This window comes from Chrysemys picta, chromosome 1 (genome assembly GCF_011386835.1).
Source record: "Chrysemys picta bellii isolate R12L10 chromosome 1, ASM1138683v2, whole genome shotgun sequence".
Classification (NCBI taxonomy): Eukaryota; Metazoa; Chordata; order Testudines; family Emydidae; genus Chrysemys; species Chrysemys picta.
The window spans coordinates 87,677,299-87,699,571 of NC_088791.1; the positions used below are offsets into that span (position 1 = coordinate 87,677,299).

A 22,273-nucleotide genomic window follows, 5' to 3' on the forward strand; every position below is an offset into this window, starting at 1 on the left:
TGGCACCTTAGAGACTAACAAATATATGCATCCGAAGAAGTGGGCTGTAGTCCAGGAAAGCTTATGCTCTAATAAATTTGTTAGTCTCTAAGGTGCCACAAGTACTCCTGTTCTTCTTTTTGCGGATACAGACTAACACGGCTGCTACTCTGAAACCAGCAATTATCAACTATCTTTGAAATCTCTTACTATATTATCCAGGGGCGGGCAAACTTTTTGGCCTGAGGGACGGATCAGGTTTTGAAAATTAGGGGAGGGGGTCGTGGCCTGGCCCCCACCCGCTATCCGCCCCCCCCGGGACCTCTGCCCCATCCACCCCCCCACACTCCCTGTCCCCTGACCGCCCCTGCAACCCGCACCCCTGACTGCCCCCCACTGCCCCATCCAATCCCCCCTCCTTCCTGACTGCCCCCCAGGATCCCTGCCCCCATTCAACTCCCCTGTTCCCTGCCCTCTGACCACCCCGACCCCTATCCACACCCCCGCCCCCGACCACCACCCCGAACTCCCCTGCTCTCTATCCACCCCCCCCCCCGCTCCCTACCCCCTTACTGCGCTGCCTGGAGCACCAGTGGCCGGCAGCGCTACAGCTGCACCGCCCGGCTGGAGCCAGCCATGCCGTCGCCACCGCACAGCACAGAGCACCAGGTCAGGCTGGGCTCTTCAGCTGTGCTGCCTCAGGAGCTCACAGCCCCGCCTCCCAGAGCATTGTGAGCTGAGGCTGCAGGAGGGGGAACAGAGGGAGAGGGACCGGGGGCTAGCCTCCCAGGCCAGGAGCTCAGGGGTCGGGCAGGAGGGTCCCATGGGCCGTAGTTTGCCCTCCTCTGATATAATCTAATCCCTTCTGAGGATAAAGGGGTAGAAAGTAGAGCTGGGCAAAGAACAGATGGGTGCTTTTTGTTGTTTATTGGAAATTCTGAAAAATTAGTTATGGGACAAATTACAAATGAAAATTTTGGCAAATCGAAACAAAAAAAAAACAAAAATTTTGTTTCTAGTCAAACAAAAAATTTAGTTTCAACAAAATCTAAATGTTTCATTTTTGACCAGATTTTTCAATGCATTTAAAGGAAACGTTGAAGCGAAAAGTCATTGGAACTGAAAAATTGAAACACTTCATTTCAAAACGTTGAAACAAACCATGTTGGTTTTTTGGATTTTTTTTCAACCAAAAGAATACGGCAAAAAATCAACATGAGTTTGCAAAACACTCCCACGTCACCAAATTTATGTTTTTTCACCAGAAAAAGAGTTTTGGTCAGAAAATATTGCCCAGCTCTAGTACAGAATTCGCTTGTTCCATTAACGCCGAGCCAAAAATGATTTTATCCACAAAACTTTCATTTTGGTTGCATTTCCATTGAAAATAGGTTTTAATGAAAAAATGTCACTTAGCTCAACCGATCCACCACGGCCCATTGTTCCTACCAGAAGAGGTTGAATGAGGAGTGTGGAGGCTGCAGTAGTGGCTTTACAGCCTGGTAGGGGGGACCCTTCCTCCCAGCTCCCAAAGGAACTCAACTAGCACACAGCCTAGCTGGTCAGACTATGCACTGAGAAGGAAAGGGAGGGTAAGCATGTTACCAACTGATTCACTGTTGAATTCCTTGCTAAGAACGTATTCAGATACCACCATGAGGGATGACTTTATAAAAACTTACATAGAAGGAGCGCAGAGTCAGCACTTCTGCAGAAAAACATTATACTAGATAATCCCACCTTCATTATAAAAACACAACCACCTTGTGACACTGCAAGAGTGTAAAATATTGACCTTGCCACAGAAACAGTATGGAATTGACCAGGGAAGAAAAATAGCCATGTCTGTGAAAACTAGATGCTCTTTTTAAAAATAAAATAAAATAAAATAAAATAAAATAAAGCTGAAAATTAACTGAGGTTGAACGTAAATATTTTTATAGAAGACCAAACCAATACTGAATGACAATTTCACATAGAAACGTTGGCTTTAGTCCTCCCTATAAAGGTCCCCTAGAAGAGCCAGAGGCCTGATTCTGTTTTCACTTTCATCAGTGTAAATTAGGAGCAGCTCTACAGCAGTCACTGGAATTATTCTGGGGAGAGAAGGATCCAGCCTGATATCTTAGAACTGAATGTGTCATTCAGTGGATTGAGAAAAGCAGTTGTTTACCAAGCCAGAGCTTGGCTAGATGACTATGCACATGATAAATAAATACCAAGCCAATACCGTTTGTTTCTTGCTGTGCTCAAAGGGTATTATCATTGGAGGTAACACAAAACATTCTCCACATTTGAGTATGCTTAAAGTTTGCTTGCTCTTAGTTCATGTTCACTTCTGTCACAGGCACAGATGCATGCCTTTTGGACGGTCTCCCAAAATAAGCAGAGTTGTATGTTATGAAGTACCCACTACCCGCCTTTTCTTCGGGCCAATATGCTCTGATTCCTTTCTTGGCATTAGTCTTAATCGCAAGGTCATTCCAATGTGGTGATGGCATGAAATTTAGTAGGGATTACTGCACATAACCCCAGGTAGGGTGGGTAACTAACTCTTCACAGGAATGCTGGCAATGTCTTTAACACAACATCTACACTGTCCTCTTAAGTCATACATGGGCACCATTGACTTTTTCTTTATTTTCTGTGACGTTCATTTCAATGTGGTTGAAAACAGGATTGTCGGTTCCTTCATCTGCCATGGTGAAAGGTTTCCAGTTCAAAACTTCCACTTTCTCATTCTGAAAAAAAGTTCACATTGTGAGGCATGGAATCACACACACACACATGTGTGCGCTCACGCCCATCCATACAGACACGGACTATTGCTGTTGTCTATTGCTGGATCCGTCCTCTAAACTAACTCTCACTTCCCGATGTCCTGGCTGCACAGGTGACATATACACAGGACTCGTTACAGTGAGGCACCAAAACTTAGCTCACACAATGAACATTAAATATTTTCAAAGGAAGTGGGGAAGAGTGAGGCCCAGGGAAGGCACAAAGGGAGCAAGAAGGGGAATGGAAACATATAATATTTCTGACTTATTCCAAGGGAGAACAAGATTAAATAAATAGATTTGTTTTAATAGGTAGGGTCTAATTCCAAGTTGGTGAGGTTTTCAAACCTGTCCAGTTAGAAACCAAAGTCCCATTGACTTTGAATGGGACTTAGGTGGGTTTGAAGATACTGCCCATTTATACTATGGCCCCTTTACATCATAATGACAGCATGGGGGGTGGGGGGAAGGCGAGTGCTGCCGGCCGGCCGAGCAAAAAAAAAACAAAAACAGGTGGGTGGAAAAAAAGCCAAGTGCTGGTGGAGCAAAATATCGGGAAAATTGCGTCCCGACCAGAGATCGGTCGGGATGTGGGACAAACAGCTCAAAATCGGGATGGTCCTGATTTTACCGGGACGTCTGGTCACCCTACTTACAGCAGATGTAAATTTCTCATTTAAATGTACAGGAGATCAAGAGTCACTACATTTTTAAAAAAAAACTACAGTTTCAGCATTTTTAATTCATTTAAAAAAAAAAACCAAACAAACCCTTAATTCTGAGCAAGAAGAGTTTCCTATCAAGTTTTTCAAATAAGAAGTAAAAGTTAAAAAGCAACCAGAGTCGCTATTCAAACACAGGGCCAGCACCATTTTTTTCAATATTGATTTAAAAGTTGTGGAGGGGTCAATTAGACTTTAGCATGGAGAAAATACACTATCCAGCTACGCTTGCACAGAGCGATACTGGGATGGGTTTGTTTCTGGGTTGTGAGAGTGAAAAAGGAAAGTCTGATTCTCCTCATAGGGCCCAATCTATCCGATGCTCATTGTAGTCGATGGGAGTCTTTCCGTTGACATTATGATGCTCTGGACTAGGCCTATAGTGAACCAGGAGTAACACCACTGAAGTCAAGAGAGTTTTACTAGTGTGAATGGGGGGAAGACTCAAGCTTGTAGTTGGGTATTTTAACTAGTAGGACAGAGCAGGCTGATACAGGTAGACGGAAGAGAAAGCATAAACTGATATACACTGCAACAGCTGGAATTTCTCTAGATATATGAGGAGGATGTGTGGGTTTAATCACGTACTTTGCTATTGTCATTCAAAATGTATCTAACACTTGTTCCTGGCCTCAGAAGAATAGCTCCTGTATTCTTGTGTACCAAAGTGTCATCCCCACCATGAGCTATTGTTCTCCTAATCCTGGTGCCTACCTGCATTTCATCAGTGAAAATCTGTGTTTACTGGCATCCCTACTTCAGAGACTGCATCTTCCTTACATCTAACTACACCTAAACAGAAATCTCCATTTGCCTAAACTGGCTCAGCCAAAATGGAAGGTGCCCACATATTTTGCCTCAATAATTAGACATTCATTAATAGTAATCATTTCACCCACACTCCACCCAGCTTTTGCGCTATGTAATAAGCCAGTTGTATCTGGATCCAAGTATTATGGCCATTTAATCTGCGAGCATCAGCATTCACATGCACTTGCACATTTGGTTCATGGCATTATGTCCTCATCTGGTGTAAAACAGTGGAGCTCCATTGCAGTCAGGGGAGCAATTCTGATTTACACCAGCTGAGGGTCTGGTCCAGTTTCTACGTGGACAAATAACATGTAATGTATTAAAAAAAAACCTACCTCTACTGTATATCGTTAGTAACACAAGAGGTTTTCATAAGGGGAAGAGGCTGCAAATTGGATCATCTAAGAAAGATGCTCTCTACGTGGCACACTGAACTATCCAATGGCCATTCTTTCTAACTGAGTGCACTGAAAACACAGACCTTACAGGTGACCTGCAGTTAATTTTTTTTTAATCTAAATGCTAAAAGCCACATTGTGAGCCTGCTCCTCCCCCGGGTGAGCAGCTACTCTCAGTGAGATGCCTCATGGGAGTGAGTGAGCCCAGACTGGATAAAGGCTCCAGGCCAGAGACTCAGCTTGTGGCAATTGTTGTAGTGCCACTCAAGTCAATGGAGTGATGACAATTTAACGCTGCTGAGGATCTGGCCCTCCATGTTTAAGGGATGTATTTTAGAATGCTGCTCCTTGGCTGCTGAAACTTTTCCTGGTTTATTTTAACACAAGAGGATGGACCACTACAACATTGCCAAAGGCAACAGCCGAAAAGCTATATTTTTCCTTTAAATCGTGTTGGCTCTTTAATAATCTAGCTATATTTTGAGAGGTTTGAGAGGCTACTCAATACTTTTTTCTTCCATTTCTTTTTCCTTTTCTTTTTTGAGTGGAGGTGTGTGTAATGTGGATCCACAGGCTGGGGAAATTTCCCCCCTCAAACTGTAGCTGGTCTAATGAGCAATATCAGAAATAAGCTAGAGAACAGATTTACAAACCAAGAAAGCTTTGCTGGAATGCAAAGGCACCATTGGCCCTCATTTTACGAGGCTAGCTAGGGCATGCTCTAGTATTCTCTCTAATCTGCTGACCTGAAGCCAAATACTACCTGCAGCTGTAGCCATAAATAGCTGCCTTGTCTATGCCAGCTGCCTAATCCTGATACACCATATGCACAGCTGCTGCCTTAAATGAAGTAGTCACATCAGAAAGCATCAGTGTCTCCTACAGGATCAGCCATTCATATGGGTTGGGGAGGGCATGGGGTGAGGGGGAGAGAAGAAAAAAAAATGTAGTCCCCTGGGGGAAGCTCTTGCTTCTGATTCCTACTCTGTCACGTTATTAGAGTGTGCATTGCCTCTTAAGGTGTGCTTATTCTATTGTCTACCCTGGTGTGACACAGAGCCAGAAAGGATTACACAGCTAGCAGGCTAATTGACCCAGATTCAACCTTTAGAGGTAGATAGATAGATAGATAATGGTTGTGTTTTTTGTGTATTTACATATATATTGTTAACCTCTAACAATGTAACCAAACAGTTCCTGTCTATCCTGTATTCTGTTAATTCAGAGATCAAAGGAAGACGTTAACATTTAAATGAATTGTATATGTAGTAATAACGCTGTCTGACTTTCTCTTTGAAGTTTGCGATAAATCACAGGTAAATGGCTGGAGATAGGCAATTGCCTTATGTTAATCCATGTAGCTAACTACTGGTGATGTTTAGGAAATAGGAGGTTACTTCAAAGACACTATGGTTCACCCAAGGACTGACAAGAGGCTTCCCCGGGAACATTATAAAGGTCTCTTGGGACCTGATCCTTTCATCTCAAATCTGCTTATGCTTCATCAGAGGAAGCTTGAGCCACAAGACTGATGTCTCCAGTTCCATTCTGGATGACCCTGATATTGAACATTGGACTGAACCTATGGACTAATTCTGAAAGAACTCTTTGCAGCTCTAAAGCTCCCCAGTTCTACTATGAAACTGACCTAAGTTCATGTCTGTATGTATAATGATCTTTTAACCAATACTCTTTTTTTTTAATAAATTTTACTGTAGTTAATAAGAATTGGCTGTAAGTGTGTATTTGGGTAAGATCTGAAATATTCATTAACCTGGTGGGTAATGTGTCTGATCCTTTGGGATTGGTAAAACTTTTTTATACGATGAACAAGATTTTCAGTAATCCTCATCATATTTGACTTGGCTGTCTGGGTGAAAGCCCAAGACTGGGTTGCTTTAAGGGAACTGTTGTTGGCTTCTGGGTAACCAGTAAGGTATTGTAGAAGCTGTTTTGTTGCTGGCTTCGTGAATCTAAGTATTAGAATAACCACCAGTCTTGGGGATTGTGTGCCCCATTCTTTACAGTTCGCCCTAGCTGAGCAATGTCAGTGTGTCCCCCCACCCCTTGGACTCCAGTCACATCTTGTATGTTTGGAGTGACCAATACTGAATTGTACAGAGGAAGAAACTGAAAGGACAGGATCTGGATCAAAGAATGGATGAACACTGAAACCGTTTCTTTAGAAAATGTAATACCTCCCCCCCACCCTGGTGTATTTGTCTCTGTTACCCAGGAGGACAGATTGCCTGAAGCAGGCAAATTAGAATGATGCACATAGCTATACTTACTGTCTTGGGTTTAGAAAATGAGAAGTTGGACAGCAAGTCCTCCTTGGTCAGCAAGAATTTACGATCTATGTTCTGCTTTAGTCCTCCTGTAAAATACCCACAGTGTTAAATTCTTTATCAATTGTTTTTAACAAGGTAATCCTAGTCAACTGATAAGGGTACATCAGACTCCAGCTACCTGCTGTGTCCAGCCTTCCCATATACTTTGTCTTAAAGGACTATTGTCATGATGTGAATAGGTCTAGTCCTAGACCATATGGCTCCCTAGGCGAGGAGCATCTTTGGCACCCTCTCCCCCTCCATTTGTTAAACTGTTGAATACCTTATTTTTTATTGAATATATAGCCCATTTCATGACTTTGATGCACAATTTGCATGCATGATTTATCCCTGTCACAGAAGATGATAAATTTGCACTCTAGGATCTGTAAATCTGTATTTATTCATGCCATATATAAGCAAGTCTGGAAGGTTCCACAAGATTTTACAAAGGTCCAGAACATTCTAGAAGGATAGTGAAAAATGAATCCACGTACGGAACACCTGAAACATTTTACTTCAAACATTCTATTTTCCCTTTTGGTTACTAACAACACAAACAGCATCCTGAGCCCGGCACCACCCAAGCCCAGTACTCCAAGCAGTCGCCTGAGTCACCTGCCCCTAAATCCAGCTCTGGGTGTGAAGCATTGTGGAGGAAGTAAGGGAAGGAAAATGAGAGAGCTCCTGGGAGCTCCAGAAAGAGTCTGAGGAATTCCAGAGTAAAGAAACCAATGACGATGTGCCTTACTCTCCTCTGCTTCTACGTGCAGTAAGTCTAATGGAAACCATCCTGTTCACTGTGTTCTAGTTATGTATGGCCTAAATGGTGAGCTGAGGATGCAGGGTTCAGGACTAGATTAGTTTTAGGTTAGGAGTTAGATTGAATCAGGTCTAGGATCCAACTGCTCTCGCTGGCATAAAATGGTGGAAATGTTGAGAGATCAGCTGCACTTTTGTTTGTTTTTTTCAGCCGCATCCAAATTGGATAATAGCCTCATTTTGGATTTTGCCTGGAACCAAAACCAGAGGGTTGGGTCGGGATCTCAGGGTTCAGATCCCAACTGTCATGCCTACTCTTAGGGTCTTAGTCATTTGCAGCAATCTATTTCACTAGACTTTTCCTTGGGCAGTTGACATGGCTTTACACCATGAATCCTTCCTTGGGTGCATGGCTTGGCAAGCGTAGTGAAAATGGCCACTGGGCATGCTCAGTAAGCATATTTCAAATGCTTTGAACTCACTCAAAGCAAAACTACTATTAACCTCTGGGAGAAGGAAAGATGCTTCTCCTCAGACAGGGCTATCTCCATGCTGCTCTTAAAACTCAGCCCCTTCTCAGGTTTAATGCACTGGGTAAATGGATTCTCCCCTCCACACACACCCCCACCCCCGTCTCCTCAGGTTCAAAAACTGCTGACTTTACTACCTCACAATTCAAAGAGAAAGCAATGCCCCCTTTGGACAGAGACCATGTCTGGAAAATTTCAGGCCAAAAGATAAAGTTTCTAGAAAGCTGTGAGTGAATGAAACCAGAGAGTGCAAGCTCAACCAGAGCGGTCACTGAAACTTCTCGTGATAGGGACGGTTCCATGTGTATGCACGTTGATGTGGAAAACAGCGTATACTTGTGTTAAACCAAAACTCTGGAAAAGGTACCTGTTAAGAGGCTGACAATCATTCCCAAAGCTATTGTGACCAGGGTCCCAAGTGTGCTGAAGTACAGATACGACAAGGAATACCAATAATCAGCCAGGACAGGTCTAGGAAAAGTGGGGAAAACATTTTCTTAGAGTCTTCTTCAAAATTCAGACAACCTGAAAATGCGTAAAACTAGGAACTAAGAGAGTGAATATAAGAAACGTTCTGTGCTAAAAAAATAATGAGTCACATGCTACTCTCCTGCAGAGAAACCCACCTGGCACTCAAACTCTGAGGTAAAACTGGCAGCATCAGGCCAGTATGGTGGGCAAATGGGCCATGGCCAGTAAAACCACATGAGCCCATGCCTCCACTAGGAATTCTGGCCAGAACTGAAGAGTTTAGCCATGAGTCTTTTCTTTGGAGAAGCTACGGAGCACTGGAAGCTCCCTAGAAATGGGAGGGGGGCACTGGCACCCAGACCGTGGCCCCGTCTCCACTTGGCCTCTTCGCCCCAGGCCCCGCCCTCACTCTCCTATGCTCTGCCGAGGGGCGCCTCACTGCCCTCCCCACTCCTGCTCCTTACTGCCCCCAACCCCTCTTCACCTGGGCTCCTCACTGCCCCCTCCCCAAGGCTCAGTGTTGTTCCACCACGCCCCTCAGGGCTCAGTCCCATCCATTCCACCCACTCACACCCCGTGAGGCCCTGGGAGGAGAAGGGGAGAGGCCCATGCTGTAGCTGAGGGAGGCAGGGCGGCTCAGAGGTTTGGCTGCCCAGGGTTAAGCCAAAACTGGCCCTCAGGAGGCAGGAGCTCCAGGGCTGCTGCTGCTTCCTCTTGCAGCATGGATGGTGGCATGGCTCATTCAGTTCCCACCGCCGAGGGGCACCGGGCTCCAACTGAGCCAAGGAAGCGCCGCCTAGTTTTCTCCACGCTACACCAATGGAGTGCCAGCTCTGTGGCTCTCTTGCAGGGGGGTGGGAGGAAGGGTGTCCATTGTGTCTTAGGCATGGACTGTGCCATCATTTCTGCAGATCTCTTATTAATGATGGTGCTGTGCACTAAATCTCAGTTAACCTGAGTCCAGTCAACTAGGTTTCAGCTCTCTCTGCTTTCGGGACTTTGTGCTATAAAGCAGCAGCAACAAACCACTATTATGATCCCCTTTGCAACATGCCACAGAGAGAAGCACGTGGACCAACATCTTTGAGTATGTATGTACACCTCTACCCCGATATAACGTGACCCGATATAAGATGAATTTGGATATAACGTGGTAAAGTAGTGCTCCGGGGGGGGGCGGGGCTGCGTGCTCCGGTGAATCAAAGCAAGTTCAATATAACGCGGTTCCACCTATAACGTGGTAAGATTTTTTGGCTCCCGAAGACAGCGTTATATCGGGGTAGAGGTGTATTTGTTCTGATGGCCATAGAAACATGCTGCCTAGCGCCTACTTGGCATTTAAATTTACACTGATGACAATTTAAAGTTGCTGAAACTGAAACTTTGTTTTTCATTTTAGAAATGGTAACAAATTATCCACTGTTAACTCTAAGCAGTTGCTTGAAGCAGAACAGATATACTGCAGAACCTACTAAACGCAAGTGCTTTGGGGTCTAAGATTTGTTTGATCTTATATGTAACATCCCTCTTGCCATGCTGGTGAATCAGTACATAGACACAGGCACACAGGAGCAGTGATCCATCTAATCAGGTATCCAGCTGCTTCAGGGGAAGGCCTAGGAATGTCACAATTCACCCAATCATGCAATACTACACCAGCTAAGGGGAACCTTTTCCTAAGGACACCCAGCTGCTGACCCAGTTATGTCCGGAGACATAAGAATGGACTGCCCTTAGAATTTTTAATCTAGCCATTGTCTTTTAATCTAATTTAATCGAGCTGCTACTCCTTGTTCTGATGTTTATATCATTGTTTTGTTCTTTGGGGGAGGAGGGTTGTTTTGTTTTGACTGTATGACACAATACAATGTAAGACAATATGACAATCGCAGAGGAAAAAGACCCCAGGATTTCACCCAGTTGCACTTGACTCTTATGGTTTTGCAGAATGGGGCTAGTTACTTCCACATAGATATGATGCTGTTGGATAAACTTTTGGTGGAAGATTCACTGAAAACTCTTAATCACCCTCAAGGTTTAACCTGCTTAGATAGCAAAACTGTATGAAATAAACACAAGTCCCCTTTGCCTATCCACACTGCAGAAACAAAACTACTTCCCAATAAGGCACATGGGACTGTAGAACTCTATAGTACTGATCCAACACCCACTGACTTCCAGGGGTTTTGATAAGCACCCCCAGTAGGAGAAAACACAAAATGCTGCTCCCTTTTAACTAATCAGGTAACCAAAAGAGTGAAGATTTTTATAACAATCCAACTATTACACAGATGGTCACATCACTTTCAGTCAAGCGCCGGTGCAACATGTGGCCGATTTGTTATATACCTTTCAGTGCCTTGCAGGTGTACAAGGGTTGTTAAAGTTGGCATTTCGGTTGTTGCAGTCCAGTTGCCTCCTGGGCTGCCTATGTCACAGCCGATAGTTGTGAGATTTAATGACATGGTTCTCTCAGGGAGCGGAGGGTAAATCTGAGCCCCAATGCCAACCCAGAGTGAAACAGTAAAGCCCCCAATAAGCCCTACAAATGCACCCTGTAAAACAAAGTAAAATCGGATTGAAATGTAAAGCAAAAAAGCCAAGAGGGTTGACAAAGAAAAAGATTGTCAAGATTTTTCAGAACTGGGTGGCCTACTTTTCAAACATGACTTAAATGGGAGCTGTTGGTGGGTGCTCAACACTTGAAAACCAGGCCACTTAATTAGATGGCTAAGTATGGGCTTGAGTCTAACTTTAGGCACTAAGGTCTGAAATTCTTGGCCCGTAATTTTTTTAAACAACTTATATCAGGTAGAAACTATGAAGGCAGAAGCTTTTTTTTTTTTTTTTTTTTTGAGATTTTTATTTTATTTTATTTGAATAAGCTATCCTAAAACCTCGGAGCAGATACACAAAATTCACAATGTATGTGTTTCTCTCCCTCTCCCCCCCCCCCCCCCCGCAGTATTCTGTCTGCAATGGGAGGAATATCTTTAGCGCAAACACTTTTACCTTTTCTAAAGATAGGAACTCTCTTCAAGACCTGAACAATGAATTAAACTCTGCTTTAGCTGCAGCCAGTTATAATAGAAATCCTGGCTGCTAGAGCCTATACACTACCATTCCTACCTCTTTTAAAACCAGTCTCAATTTGTTTTTAAATGTCCCCAGCATAGACAAGGACTAACTGAGAATTTAATTGGGAATTAAGTACTGTGTAGACCTTGCCCTGGTTCTCTGAACAAGGATGAATCTCACTCATCATTCATTGCAGTCCACAGAGATACTCCAAATACAAAAGTTAACAATGTTTGATTTAGATTCTTATCAACTATGATGCTGTGCAGTATCTCTCAGCTCACAAGTGTCCAGAGGACTAAGTTTCACTTCTCTCCTGCTCTCAAGGCTTCTTGCTACAGACACCAAAATGTTAGACTTTATGAACTCTGGAGAACACCTCCGTTGTTAGGGTGTCATAATTTAGGAATGCCTTGTGCAATTCAGTTCGATTCACAGATAATATTTACCTTGGCCTCAGATCTAAGGGGTGTGTGTGTGTGTGTTTTAGATGAGGGTGGCCAAAATCAGGCTTATAATGGAAATTCAATTTGCGACCATATTTATGGAGTGAATGTTGTCACACCACAAAGTAACAACATACTGCCCTATTTAGGCTGTTTACAGCACAGCAGTACTGATTCTGCAGCATTGTACAAAGACAAATCACTGCTTTAGCCATAGGGAACAAGGAGAAAATAAGTGATTGGTGAATCTTGACATTTTTAACAATATTTTTTCAGACTAAACTACTGGCCTTATTGCCTAACTATTGGGGTATGGAGATGTGGGGGGTGAGGGGGTATGTATGAAAAATGCCAATCTAAAACATCTCCCATGATGCCTAAAACAAATTATTGGGGGAGGAGGGAAATGTTCCCCCAAATGACTATTGTATTTTGCAACAGCAAGACACACAAGTTATACTTACGATGGGGTTTGCGAAGGAGGAGAGGATTCCCAAAGAAAACAGTCCTAGAAGAGGACCACCAACCATGCCAAAAATACTGAGAGCTGCCTGAGAAAGAAAACAAAGTCTTATATCAAGTATCACACAGCAAAGCCAAAACCTGCAACACGATGCCATGGGGGTGGGGAAGGAAATGAAATATCTGCAATCAGGATTTCCAGTTGGCTCTGGGCCAGATCCTCAGCTGGTGTAAACAGGTGTCGCTCCCTTGTTGAATTATCTCAAATTACACCAGCTGAGGATTTAGTCCTAGAATTTCCAAGGTAAATACTCATTAAAGTATGAAAATTAATCACTTTATAATAGACAGTGATTGTTCTTTTCCATAGTTCCTTCTAGTTAATGAAACAGAGGTGAAAAGCAGTTAAATATGCACCTGTAACAAACTGCCCAGAAGGGACGCCACACCAGCCATGGCAATACACACTCCTCCATAAAAAAGACCTGAATGGGTGAGAAAGACAAATGTATCAATTTAAATCTCCACAGTGAAGTCTCCTTCTAGTCTAATACTACTACTAATAAAGCCAAAAATACATGGCAGCTAGGATCGTCTTTGAGAATGGCCAAACCAACAAAAGGTCACATGCTCTGTTACCTCAGGAGGGGACTCTGCAAACATGACAAATCCTTTTACAACATGTGGTCACTGAAGATTAGTTGAAAGATTAAATCTTAAAAAGAAGTTGGGATGAGTAGTGGGGATAATAAGCACAGCAAGAATCACTTACATTCCTCCTCTAACCCTCTGTGCCAACACTTTGTACTTGAAGAACGGATCTTCCTTCCCACTTGAGTTTTGTTCCAGTGAAAACACTTTTAGATTATTGGAGTTCCATGGCTAGGAATTTCCCATACAGCCAGGATATAGACAGCCTAAGCAAATGAAGTCTCTTCCTCCCAGGGTCCCTAATGCTGGATGAGCACTTTAATTACATCCACCACTCACAAAGCTCTAATTTACAGCTACATGGGGACACATTAATCCCAGTGCTTAATATGAGAGGTAAGGCAATTATCAGAGTTCAGACCTGTGCGCCTCCATTCCCAAAGCAAACAAAAGCTGGCATCAAAAGAAGTTAATAATGCTTAAGAAACCACATTCTCGGGTGACAATGCTGTTGTAACACTCCTCATGGCTCTGGTATGCTCACTGGCAGGGCGTGTTCTCTTGCTCGGAAATACAGTGAAGTATTTGGCTGTACTCTTCTATCCCTTACTAAGCTTATTGCAGTAAAAGAGACGTGTTAATTTTTCCCAGCAAACTACCTGGGGCACTGTGGGCCATATCTTCCGCTGATGCCAACTGATGTAACTAGCAAAGAAATCAATGGAGTGTCACAGATTTAAACCAGCTGAGGATCTGGTCCTGTATGTTCAACTCAAAATTCTGAAACTGGCTGCTTGAGGGCATTAAACAGATTGAGGGCTTTAGAGTGTATCGTAGTGGTCGCGAAGCCTCACATTTTCTAGAAGGAGAGTGTGATGCAGTACATTTCCCCACCCATGTACCCTGCCAAATAATTACATGTTCAAGTGATTTGTTACAAAATTCCATCCCATGCACCTGCCTTCTGACTGATGGAATGAAAAATAACACCTATTTCAACCCAAGCCCTTTGGGTCTTTTGTATTAGGAATCTAGATTGAACAAGGCTACAATATAACTTTACTGCTTAAAGATCAAACAAGATGCCCTTTTCCATGTTCACTTTAAATAGCTGCTCCCCTTCTCCCCCATAACTGAAAACTCTTGGCCTGATTCTGATCTCACACAGGTTTCATACTGGTGTAATTCCATTGACTTTAATGAAGTTACTCCTGATTTACACCTTTATAAGTGAAATCTGAACCAAGCCCTCTTTCTTTATGGTCAAAGTGGAAAATATCCCTCACAAACTCACTCATTCCCTTGGAAATCCAAGATAGTTTCTTTTCAGAGAGGGAGCTGAAGTAAGGTTTAATGAGATCCTCAACAGTTACAGCCGCTAAAGCATTGATGCTGGAGGACACTGTGCTGCAGATGACAAAATTTGAAACATTTTTGTATGTTAGGAACTGAGATTACAAACACTTAATAATCGAGATAACGGCAGAGAGATACTGTCTGCAACAATATCAGAGACTTTATGTAGCTGTAACTACTATACATGTTGAAATTATTATTATTAACGGAAATAAACTTGACAGCACTATCTGTTACATTTTGCAATTGCTTAAAATATTGGTTCTCAGAGAGGATAATGCATGTTTTAAGAAAAAGAAACAATCAGATAAATCAGTGGAAGGAAAGTTAACATATATTGCTATAGATAGATCAAAGGATGACTGGTATTTTAAAACCATTTTTGAATTCATTAATATGTATCGCATCCTTTGGGCTAGGTACATGTACATCACATGGCGTTTCACTGACTATTTTGGATGCACTCTACAGATTCAGGCCAAAAAAAAGGAGCCTAAAGCTAGGATCCTAAATCCATATTTAAGTAAGTGGGCTGGTTTTCAAAAGTCAGTAGGAACTGCTGGGTACCTGACACTTTTGAAAATCATCTACTTTTTCAAGTGCCTTGATGTGGATTTAGGAGCCTAATTTTCAGTGCCTATTTCTGAAAAATCTTGGCCTAAATCTTAAAAATGGCATGCCTGTGTTGTGGCTGGAAAATGAGTATGCCCTGGCGCAGACCACAGCACACAAAATACGCCTCTCTGCACATTCAATGGTTAATTATGAGCTCCAGTGAGCATTCGATAGGCTCCGAGGGAACCACTTGTCCCAAACACTTGAAACATCAGCCCCTCTCTCCTGAGAGCAGATCTAGCTACTACAGAATAACTCTGAACCTCCTGGATCATATAGAATAGTATCAGACACATTTTCCTTATAGAGAAACATGCCACAATGCCTACTATTTCCCTTCCCTTTAATATTCCTGTGTCGCCACCAGTGGCCAACATCAGACAAGATTAACTAATTAACAGAATTCAAGTAGAACACTGGAGTTACAATGATAATTTGCACTTCTGCAACCTCTTCCATTTAAGGATTTTAAAGCACTTTACAAATATGAATTTATTAAGGTGAGAAAGTATTATTTTATTCTTCCCCATCTGGCTTCTTGTAGTGGCCCAGTCACTGTGCTTCTCAAGAAAGGCAAAATGCCAATCACCTACAATCCACAGATTGTGCAGTATCGGACATTTTTATACATTACTCTTGCAAGCAATCAGCTTGCACCTCAAAGTGTGAAAATGTATTGCCCTGATCATCGTATTTACTTACATATCTACAAATATTAAGAGTCAAAAAATTATTCAACCACAGCATTATACCAGTTGCTCTGCGTGTGATTGCTATAGATAAGGTTGTTAACAGTTTCCATTCTAACCCCTGATTTTTGAACACTCAAGATTATCCAAAACGTTCACATTAAGGGCTGAAATTTTCTGTAATTGGTCGCTGCCAGAAAGTATACAACTTTGGAAAGCTGAAGCAAAAATCTTTTCAGTTGTTTTTCAATTATCAGAAGGCAGTAAATGCATTTTTTTACCACCACCATTTGAAACAAAACATTCTGACCATTTTCACAGGATTGATTCAAAACAGCTGTATTTCTTAATTCCAAACACTAGTTTGAAAATAGCCCTTAATGAGCAGAATGTGCTTCTTAAGTCGTAGGAAGAAGGGAGATGGCTTTAAAATACAGCTCTGAAGGTTTGAAAAAGGAAGGCTGAGCAGCAGAAAATTCCCATAAACTGCAGCTGCCATTTCCCTATAGGATTTCAGGAATTTACAAGTGCAGCTAGTGAAGTAATAGCTTTGGGTATGTCTATACTTACCTCCAGGTCCAGCGGTGAGCAATCGATCTTCTGGGATCGATTTATCGCGTCTTGTCTAGACGTGATAAATTGATCCCAGATCGATCCCGGAAGTGCTCGCCGTTGACGCCAGTACTCCTGCTCGGCGAGAGGAGTACGCAGAGTCGACGGGGGAGCCTGCCTGCCGCATGTGGACCCACGGTAAGTTCGAACTAAGATAGTTCGACTTCAGCTATGTGAATAACGTGAATAACGTAGCTGAAGTTGCGTATCTTAGTTCGAAGTGGGGGGGTTAATGTGGACCAGCCCTTTGAAGCAAGGTGAGGCAGAGCTTGTAAGTGCCATACTTTGCTCATGACAATGGAGTTTATAGCGCCAAGGCTCAGACTAGCCCTGTTGGTGGAGTTTGTTAACAGTGCAGACCAAATTGCTTCAATGCAAGGAAATTTGAAGCTCCACTGGTGAAGCCTGAAAAGCTTTTAAGCTGCACCCATTAAACAGCTTCTAATTTTTCCCTGTTTAAAGAACAACAACATATGCATGCAGGGAAATTAAATGCAAAGGATCTTGTGTAAATACAATTTATGCTCCAATGAGCATGCATAAAAACGGCCAACGTATGTCATTGAGTTCAGAATGATTATATTACCTTAATGTCCCACTGTAGGCGCTAGCCACGAAAAGTCCTGGTACCCCTGGAAAATCTCGGAGAATATCCAATACCAGATATGGCATAAGCTGAAAAAAATCATAGTGTGATGTTGCACTCTATATGATTTTATGAAAATATGCTAATGAGTTTGAATATAGTGTAACTGAAATATGCTTCATGCAAAAGGTCTCTTGTAAAGTATCTTTACAAAGTTTATAATCTACTGAGTGTGATCGTATAAATGTACCACTCTTGTATCTGAAACTAGAAATATAAAATGTAACTCTGAGGGCCTATTGTAATTATGCAAAGTGTGGGCATTAATGGTGTTTGGAATCTTGATGGCTCCCATTAACCAGGACAAATGTCTGTAGATGGCTCTCTTTTACTTGTGAGACTTCCTGTAGAAGTGTGTGCTGGCAAGTGGGTAATGAAGTCTTACAGTGACATGTGATCATGTCACCTGAACTGGAATCCATCTTTAACCTAGTGCTTTTCCATTGAGAAGGGGGGAGAGGGTAGGAACCCAGAGGGACAAAGGATTCCCGCCTTATGCAAAAGATATATAAGTGGGTGGAACAGAGAAAAGAGGGGCAGCCATGATGAGAAATCCCCTAGCTACCACCTGAGCTGGAACAAAGGCTGTACCAGGGGAAAGGATTGTGCCCAGACTAGGAAGGTGTCCAGTCTGTGAAAGAAACGTATTATTATTTCAGAGGATTGATGGGGGTAGGCTCAGTGATTCATGGGGGCAGAGAAGGCAGAGGCATGGAGCCTCCATGCAGACCACCCTTGTCTCTCTGCATCTCCCTTGAGCCATGTGGATCTCAGGGAGAAGAGAGAGACATAGGTTTTGCGTCCCTTGGTTGTAGCACAGGAGAGCAACCTCCACCCTCCCCCAAAAAGGAACATGATTTAGTTTCCTATATAGGGTTGTCATATTTGGTCTTCCTTGTCCTATGTATCACTAGGGAATAAGAGGATTTCTGGTTTCTTATTTTATTAACCCTGTCCTCCCTTACTGCAAATAAAATACACTCCTGGGTTTCAAGTGTCCCAAAATGTTCCTTAATGTATCTTTCCAAAGGGACAGATCCTGAGAGCACCCATGACACTGGAGATGTGTGTGCTCAGCCTCATACCTTGGGAACAGCCCCTCAAGGCAGCAATCTTAATTCATCCCCAACTATTAAACCATTGAGATGTTTAGTGTTAAACCTGGTCTGGTGCTGACACCCGCTTTGCTGTCCATGGGTCGCAATCGTGGTATATGGAGTACATTGCTAGTCCACAAAACATTGCACAGACAAGAATCGCCCAGAGTCCCAAGAGGTTGATATAGAGAGATCTGCACAAACATGAAAGGAAACAACAATGTTAAAGAGTTAGCCATAGCACTGTATTGTAATGTTGCTAAAGATGAACATGTCCTACTGTACCTGTATTCACTTCCGCATAGGCAGCCAAAACCAAAAAAGAGAAACCTTGTTAACTGAACACTTCTTAGTCTAGTTCCAGACGGTTGTCTGTCTGGCTACCCTTTAAAGCAGTGCAAAGCCACTAACTCCCAGCAACACACAGAACTGTTGTAAAACATGACAAGCCACAGAGTAATTCATAGACTAGGAGCCACACTGTGAGCCCCTTCCTGACCTAAGAAAGCCAGCACACCTTGGAAGGCTGCCATAGCGCATGCACTTCTCCTGCTGACTTGGCATGGAGTCCCTCAGAGCTGTTGCTTCTAGGAGGAAGTGGACTGAACACAGACTGTGAGCTTCCTGTCTTAGTGCCTAGGTAATCTTGGAGACTGATGTAGTAAACTGACTCCATCTCCTGACAGCACTAGCCCAAAAAGGCTCCAGCTTCAAGCATGAATGCAACCTCTGCTACCCTAGGTCTTCGTTCACTGTTGGCTATTCAAAATGCTCCAGTCTTCTTGTCCACTTTGGCTTCTCTACAGAGTGGAGCTCCTGCAGATTATTGGAGGTGTCTAGGTACTTCTAGCTCTAGACTGGTCCTAGTTTCATGAAGTTAATTACCCTCTGGCTTATCTTTGGTGCCCTACTGCAACCCACAAGCAGTATGTTCTTCAACAACATGGTTCTTTCCCTGTATTTCCATAAGATTAATTGTATTCCAACCAGCAGCCATTTTGTTGCCTGATGCCCATTAATTGCCAGTGAGGCCCTACTGCTGTGCTAAGCAATCAGAACTGCATTGGTACCTCCAGTATCTAAGCAAGTGTATCAGCACTTAGGGTGCTTAGGAGGCCATTCAGTACTTCCAGTGCCTGCAAAAGTGCACCAACCCCTGGGTTACTTTAGAAGGTTAATCGGGATATGTGCAGGAGAGTAGCTCTGCTCTTGAAGATCTTAATGGGGATGGAAACGAATGTTATTGGGTGCACTGATGTAATATAACTGAGGCTGCAGCCTGGTGTACTTCGTAAAGCTCATCAGCACAAGAGACAACCTGACTTAAATCAAGTGTCTGATAACAAAACCCGGGCATGTTACAGCTGATTGGGTGACCCCACTGCCAGTGGTCAGACTTGGGCCTTGTCTAAACATATAAATTGCAAAGCTTTAGCTAAATCTGTTTCTAGACTAATTTAGTTAAAATAATCCAACCCTGTGTTATGGACCCTCTCATATAGGGTTGAGTGTGTTTTATATCGGTTTACCATAACCTGATTCCTTATCAATATAAGCTAAACTGAGATAAGGCACTCTTAGACTGATTGAAGCTGGATATGCAGAAGAATTTTGTTAAATTAGTACAGGGATCAGCAACCTTTGGCACGTGGCCCGCCAGGGTAAGCACCCTGGTGGGCCAGGCCGGTTTGTTTACCTGCCGCATCTGCAGGTTCGGCCAATCGTGGCTCCCACTGGCCGCGGTTCACCACTCCAGGCCAATGGGGGCTGCGGGAAGCGGCGCAGGCTGAGAGATGTGCTGGCCGCCACTTCCCGCAGCCCACGTTGCCGATCCCTGAATTAGTGCAATTCTCATGGGTAGACAAGGCTTTAAGTAGCATGTTTTAGCCTAGGTCACTATAGTTAAAAATTAAACAAAATTGCTATCAATTGAGTGATTAAAGGCAGAAAAGTATGACCATGCCCCGATTACCCACAGCATTTTCAAATCTGGTTTTTAAACCATGTTGGTGGCTGGGTGTCAAATGACAATCAATGTTTGTCCTGACTTAAATCCTAGTTCAGAGTGGCACTCTGACTTAAGAAATGAGTTGTTCCCACTAATTCTGAATGAGTAATGCTGGGTGGAATACTCTTCTGCAAAGCTGGCATTGTGTCTGGGCAGACTATGCAAGTCTTTCTTTTTAATAAGAATTTAAGATTTCAACATTCAAACCATTGTGTGGTGCCTTTGAAGAGTTCTTTGAAGCCAGGAATTGGTAAGGGGAAAATAAGAGGTAATAAACTAGTAGGCTGATGAGTCAATATCACACCTGCATTTATCTGAAATGTGTGATTCTTCCACTTTAAACACCTGTACGTCTTTTAAGTGAATACGTCGTTGTTCAAATACAAGAATCTAAGTTGCTTGGTTGTGCTTTCTAGTCACAAAACTACAGGTGCATATCCTGGGTGAGGTGAGATCCTTTCTGAGACAGTCAAGAATCCTGAGATACTTTTCTCAAAGCATAGTTTCATGCATTACCAGAAGGCATGGCTTAGGACCTGTGAAATCATTCACTCTGTGAGCCCAGTTCATCATTGTACTGTACCTTGTAAATCCTTCAGATCAGTGTAACGTGAGTGTAAATTGCTACCATTCTGATGTGGTAGCATTTTACATCTACTGTGCACTGGTGTAAATGACTACACAAGGAGCAGGGCATTAGTGACTGTTGTTGTGGGTGTTTTAAGGTTCTTGCAAAAGAAACTAGGCAGCTGTTGTATTGCCAGTGTTTACACCTGTGTGGACATGCAGTGTTTATGCTGAAAATTATCCATGCCTCAGGAAATGATCATATTCTCAGGCACAGATAGGGTGGCTAGCAGCGTATGTGCCTGGAAACTCAATTGCCCTCATCTGGAGGAAAGCTGGCAGAAGGGGGCTAAATAAAGAGATCTCCATGAGGTTTTCCTTGCAGAGATTTCCAGAAGAGCTCCCCAATAAGGGCAGGGTTCTCCCATTAACATGGAAAGGCTTCAGGGCTCACGCAGAGATTCCTGGGAGGCTAGGGCCTTCCACGTGGAACCGCTGTATCTTCACAGCAGCTCTGGCCATGTGACTCCAACAGTGCCACACTCCGAGACTCCGCTGGTCACAACTGAACTGCTTCCAGGATGCCTTTAAAGGATCCCATTGCACCCATTGGGGGGGTGCAAACAAGTAATATAGCTTCAGATAGGGATGCTTGGAAGAGTCAATATCAATGACATGCAATGACATTCCAATACGTGAGCAATCCATTATAGAAGTGAGATGCGCCTTCTGTCTGTGTAAAGGCTGACCTGCTGAACAAAGCAGCATGACCAAGGAAGAGGCTTTGGAGATACAATGATGATGCATATCAACTCATTCCTGTCATAAATACGATTGTCTACAAAACTAGCTTTTCTCACTGCATTAGCCTTAAACATTTTAATTCTAAAAATGTAGCTTTCACCAGGAGGGGAAAGAAAATTGTTTCAATTATTTTGCCCACATTTTTAAAATATTAAACCTCCAAAATACTGTCCCTTCCTATACCTTATGGCATTGTATTATGGGGAATGCATTTTTATTTTTCATACATTTCTCACATAAGTAAATCTATAGAGAAATCTTACTGATCGCCAGTATCCAGCTGCTTACAGCTTCAGGACAGGTCACTAACTATTCGGAAAACAAAGAACGTGATTCTTCAGCAATTTTATCATTGGACAATCAATTTCAGTAGCTTTATGATTGAATCCTTTAATATTTATTCTGGTACAACTCCTATTCACTGATTTAAGTTTAATATAAGAACAGGAGGACTTGT

At 43.0% G+C, this 22,273-nt stretch overlaps 1 protein-coding gene across 1 annotated transcript in view; it reads right to left on the reverse strand.

Moving 5' to 3' along the window:
- Window positions 1-885: 885 nt before the first annotated feature.
- The window catches only part of SLC5A8 (solute carrier family 5 member 8), a 31,508-nt gene continuing 10,120 nt past the window's right edge, over window positions 886-22,273 (reverse strand). The window contains exons 7-15 of the mRNA XM_065561373.1: window positions 18,502-18,631; window positions 17,281-17,369; window positions 14,717-14,829; window positions 13,189-13,256; window positions 12,774-12,860; window positions 11,135-11,340; window positions 8,682-8,785; window positions 6,984-7,069; window positions 886-2,720 (exon numbers count right to left, since the gene is read on the reverse strand). Coding sequence (XP_065417445.1) covers window positions 2,589-2,720; window positions 6,984-7,069; window positions 8,682-8,785; window positions 11,135-11,340; window positions 12,774-12,860; window positions 13,189-13,256; window positions 14,717-14,829; window positions 17,281-17,369; window positions 18,502-18,631 — 1,015 coding nt within the window. The 3' untranslated portion in view covers window positions 886-2,588. The remainder of the gene's footprint in view (window positions 2,721-6,983; window positions 7,070-8,681; window positions 8,786-11,134; window positions 11,341-12,773; window positions 12,861-13,188; window positions 13,257-14,716; window positions 14,830-17,280; window positions 17,370-18,501; window positions 18,632-22,273) is intronic.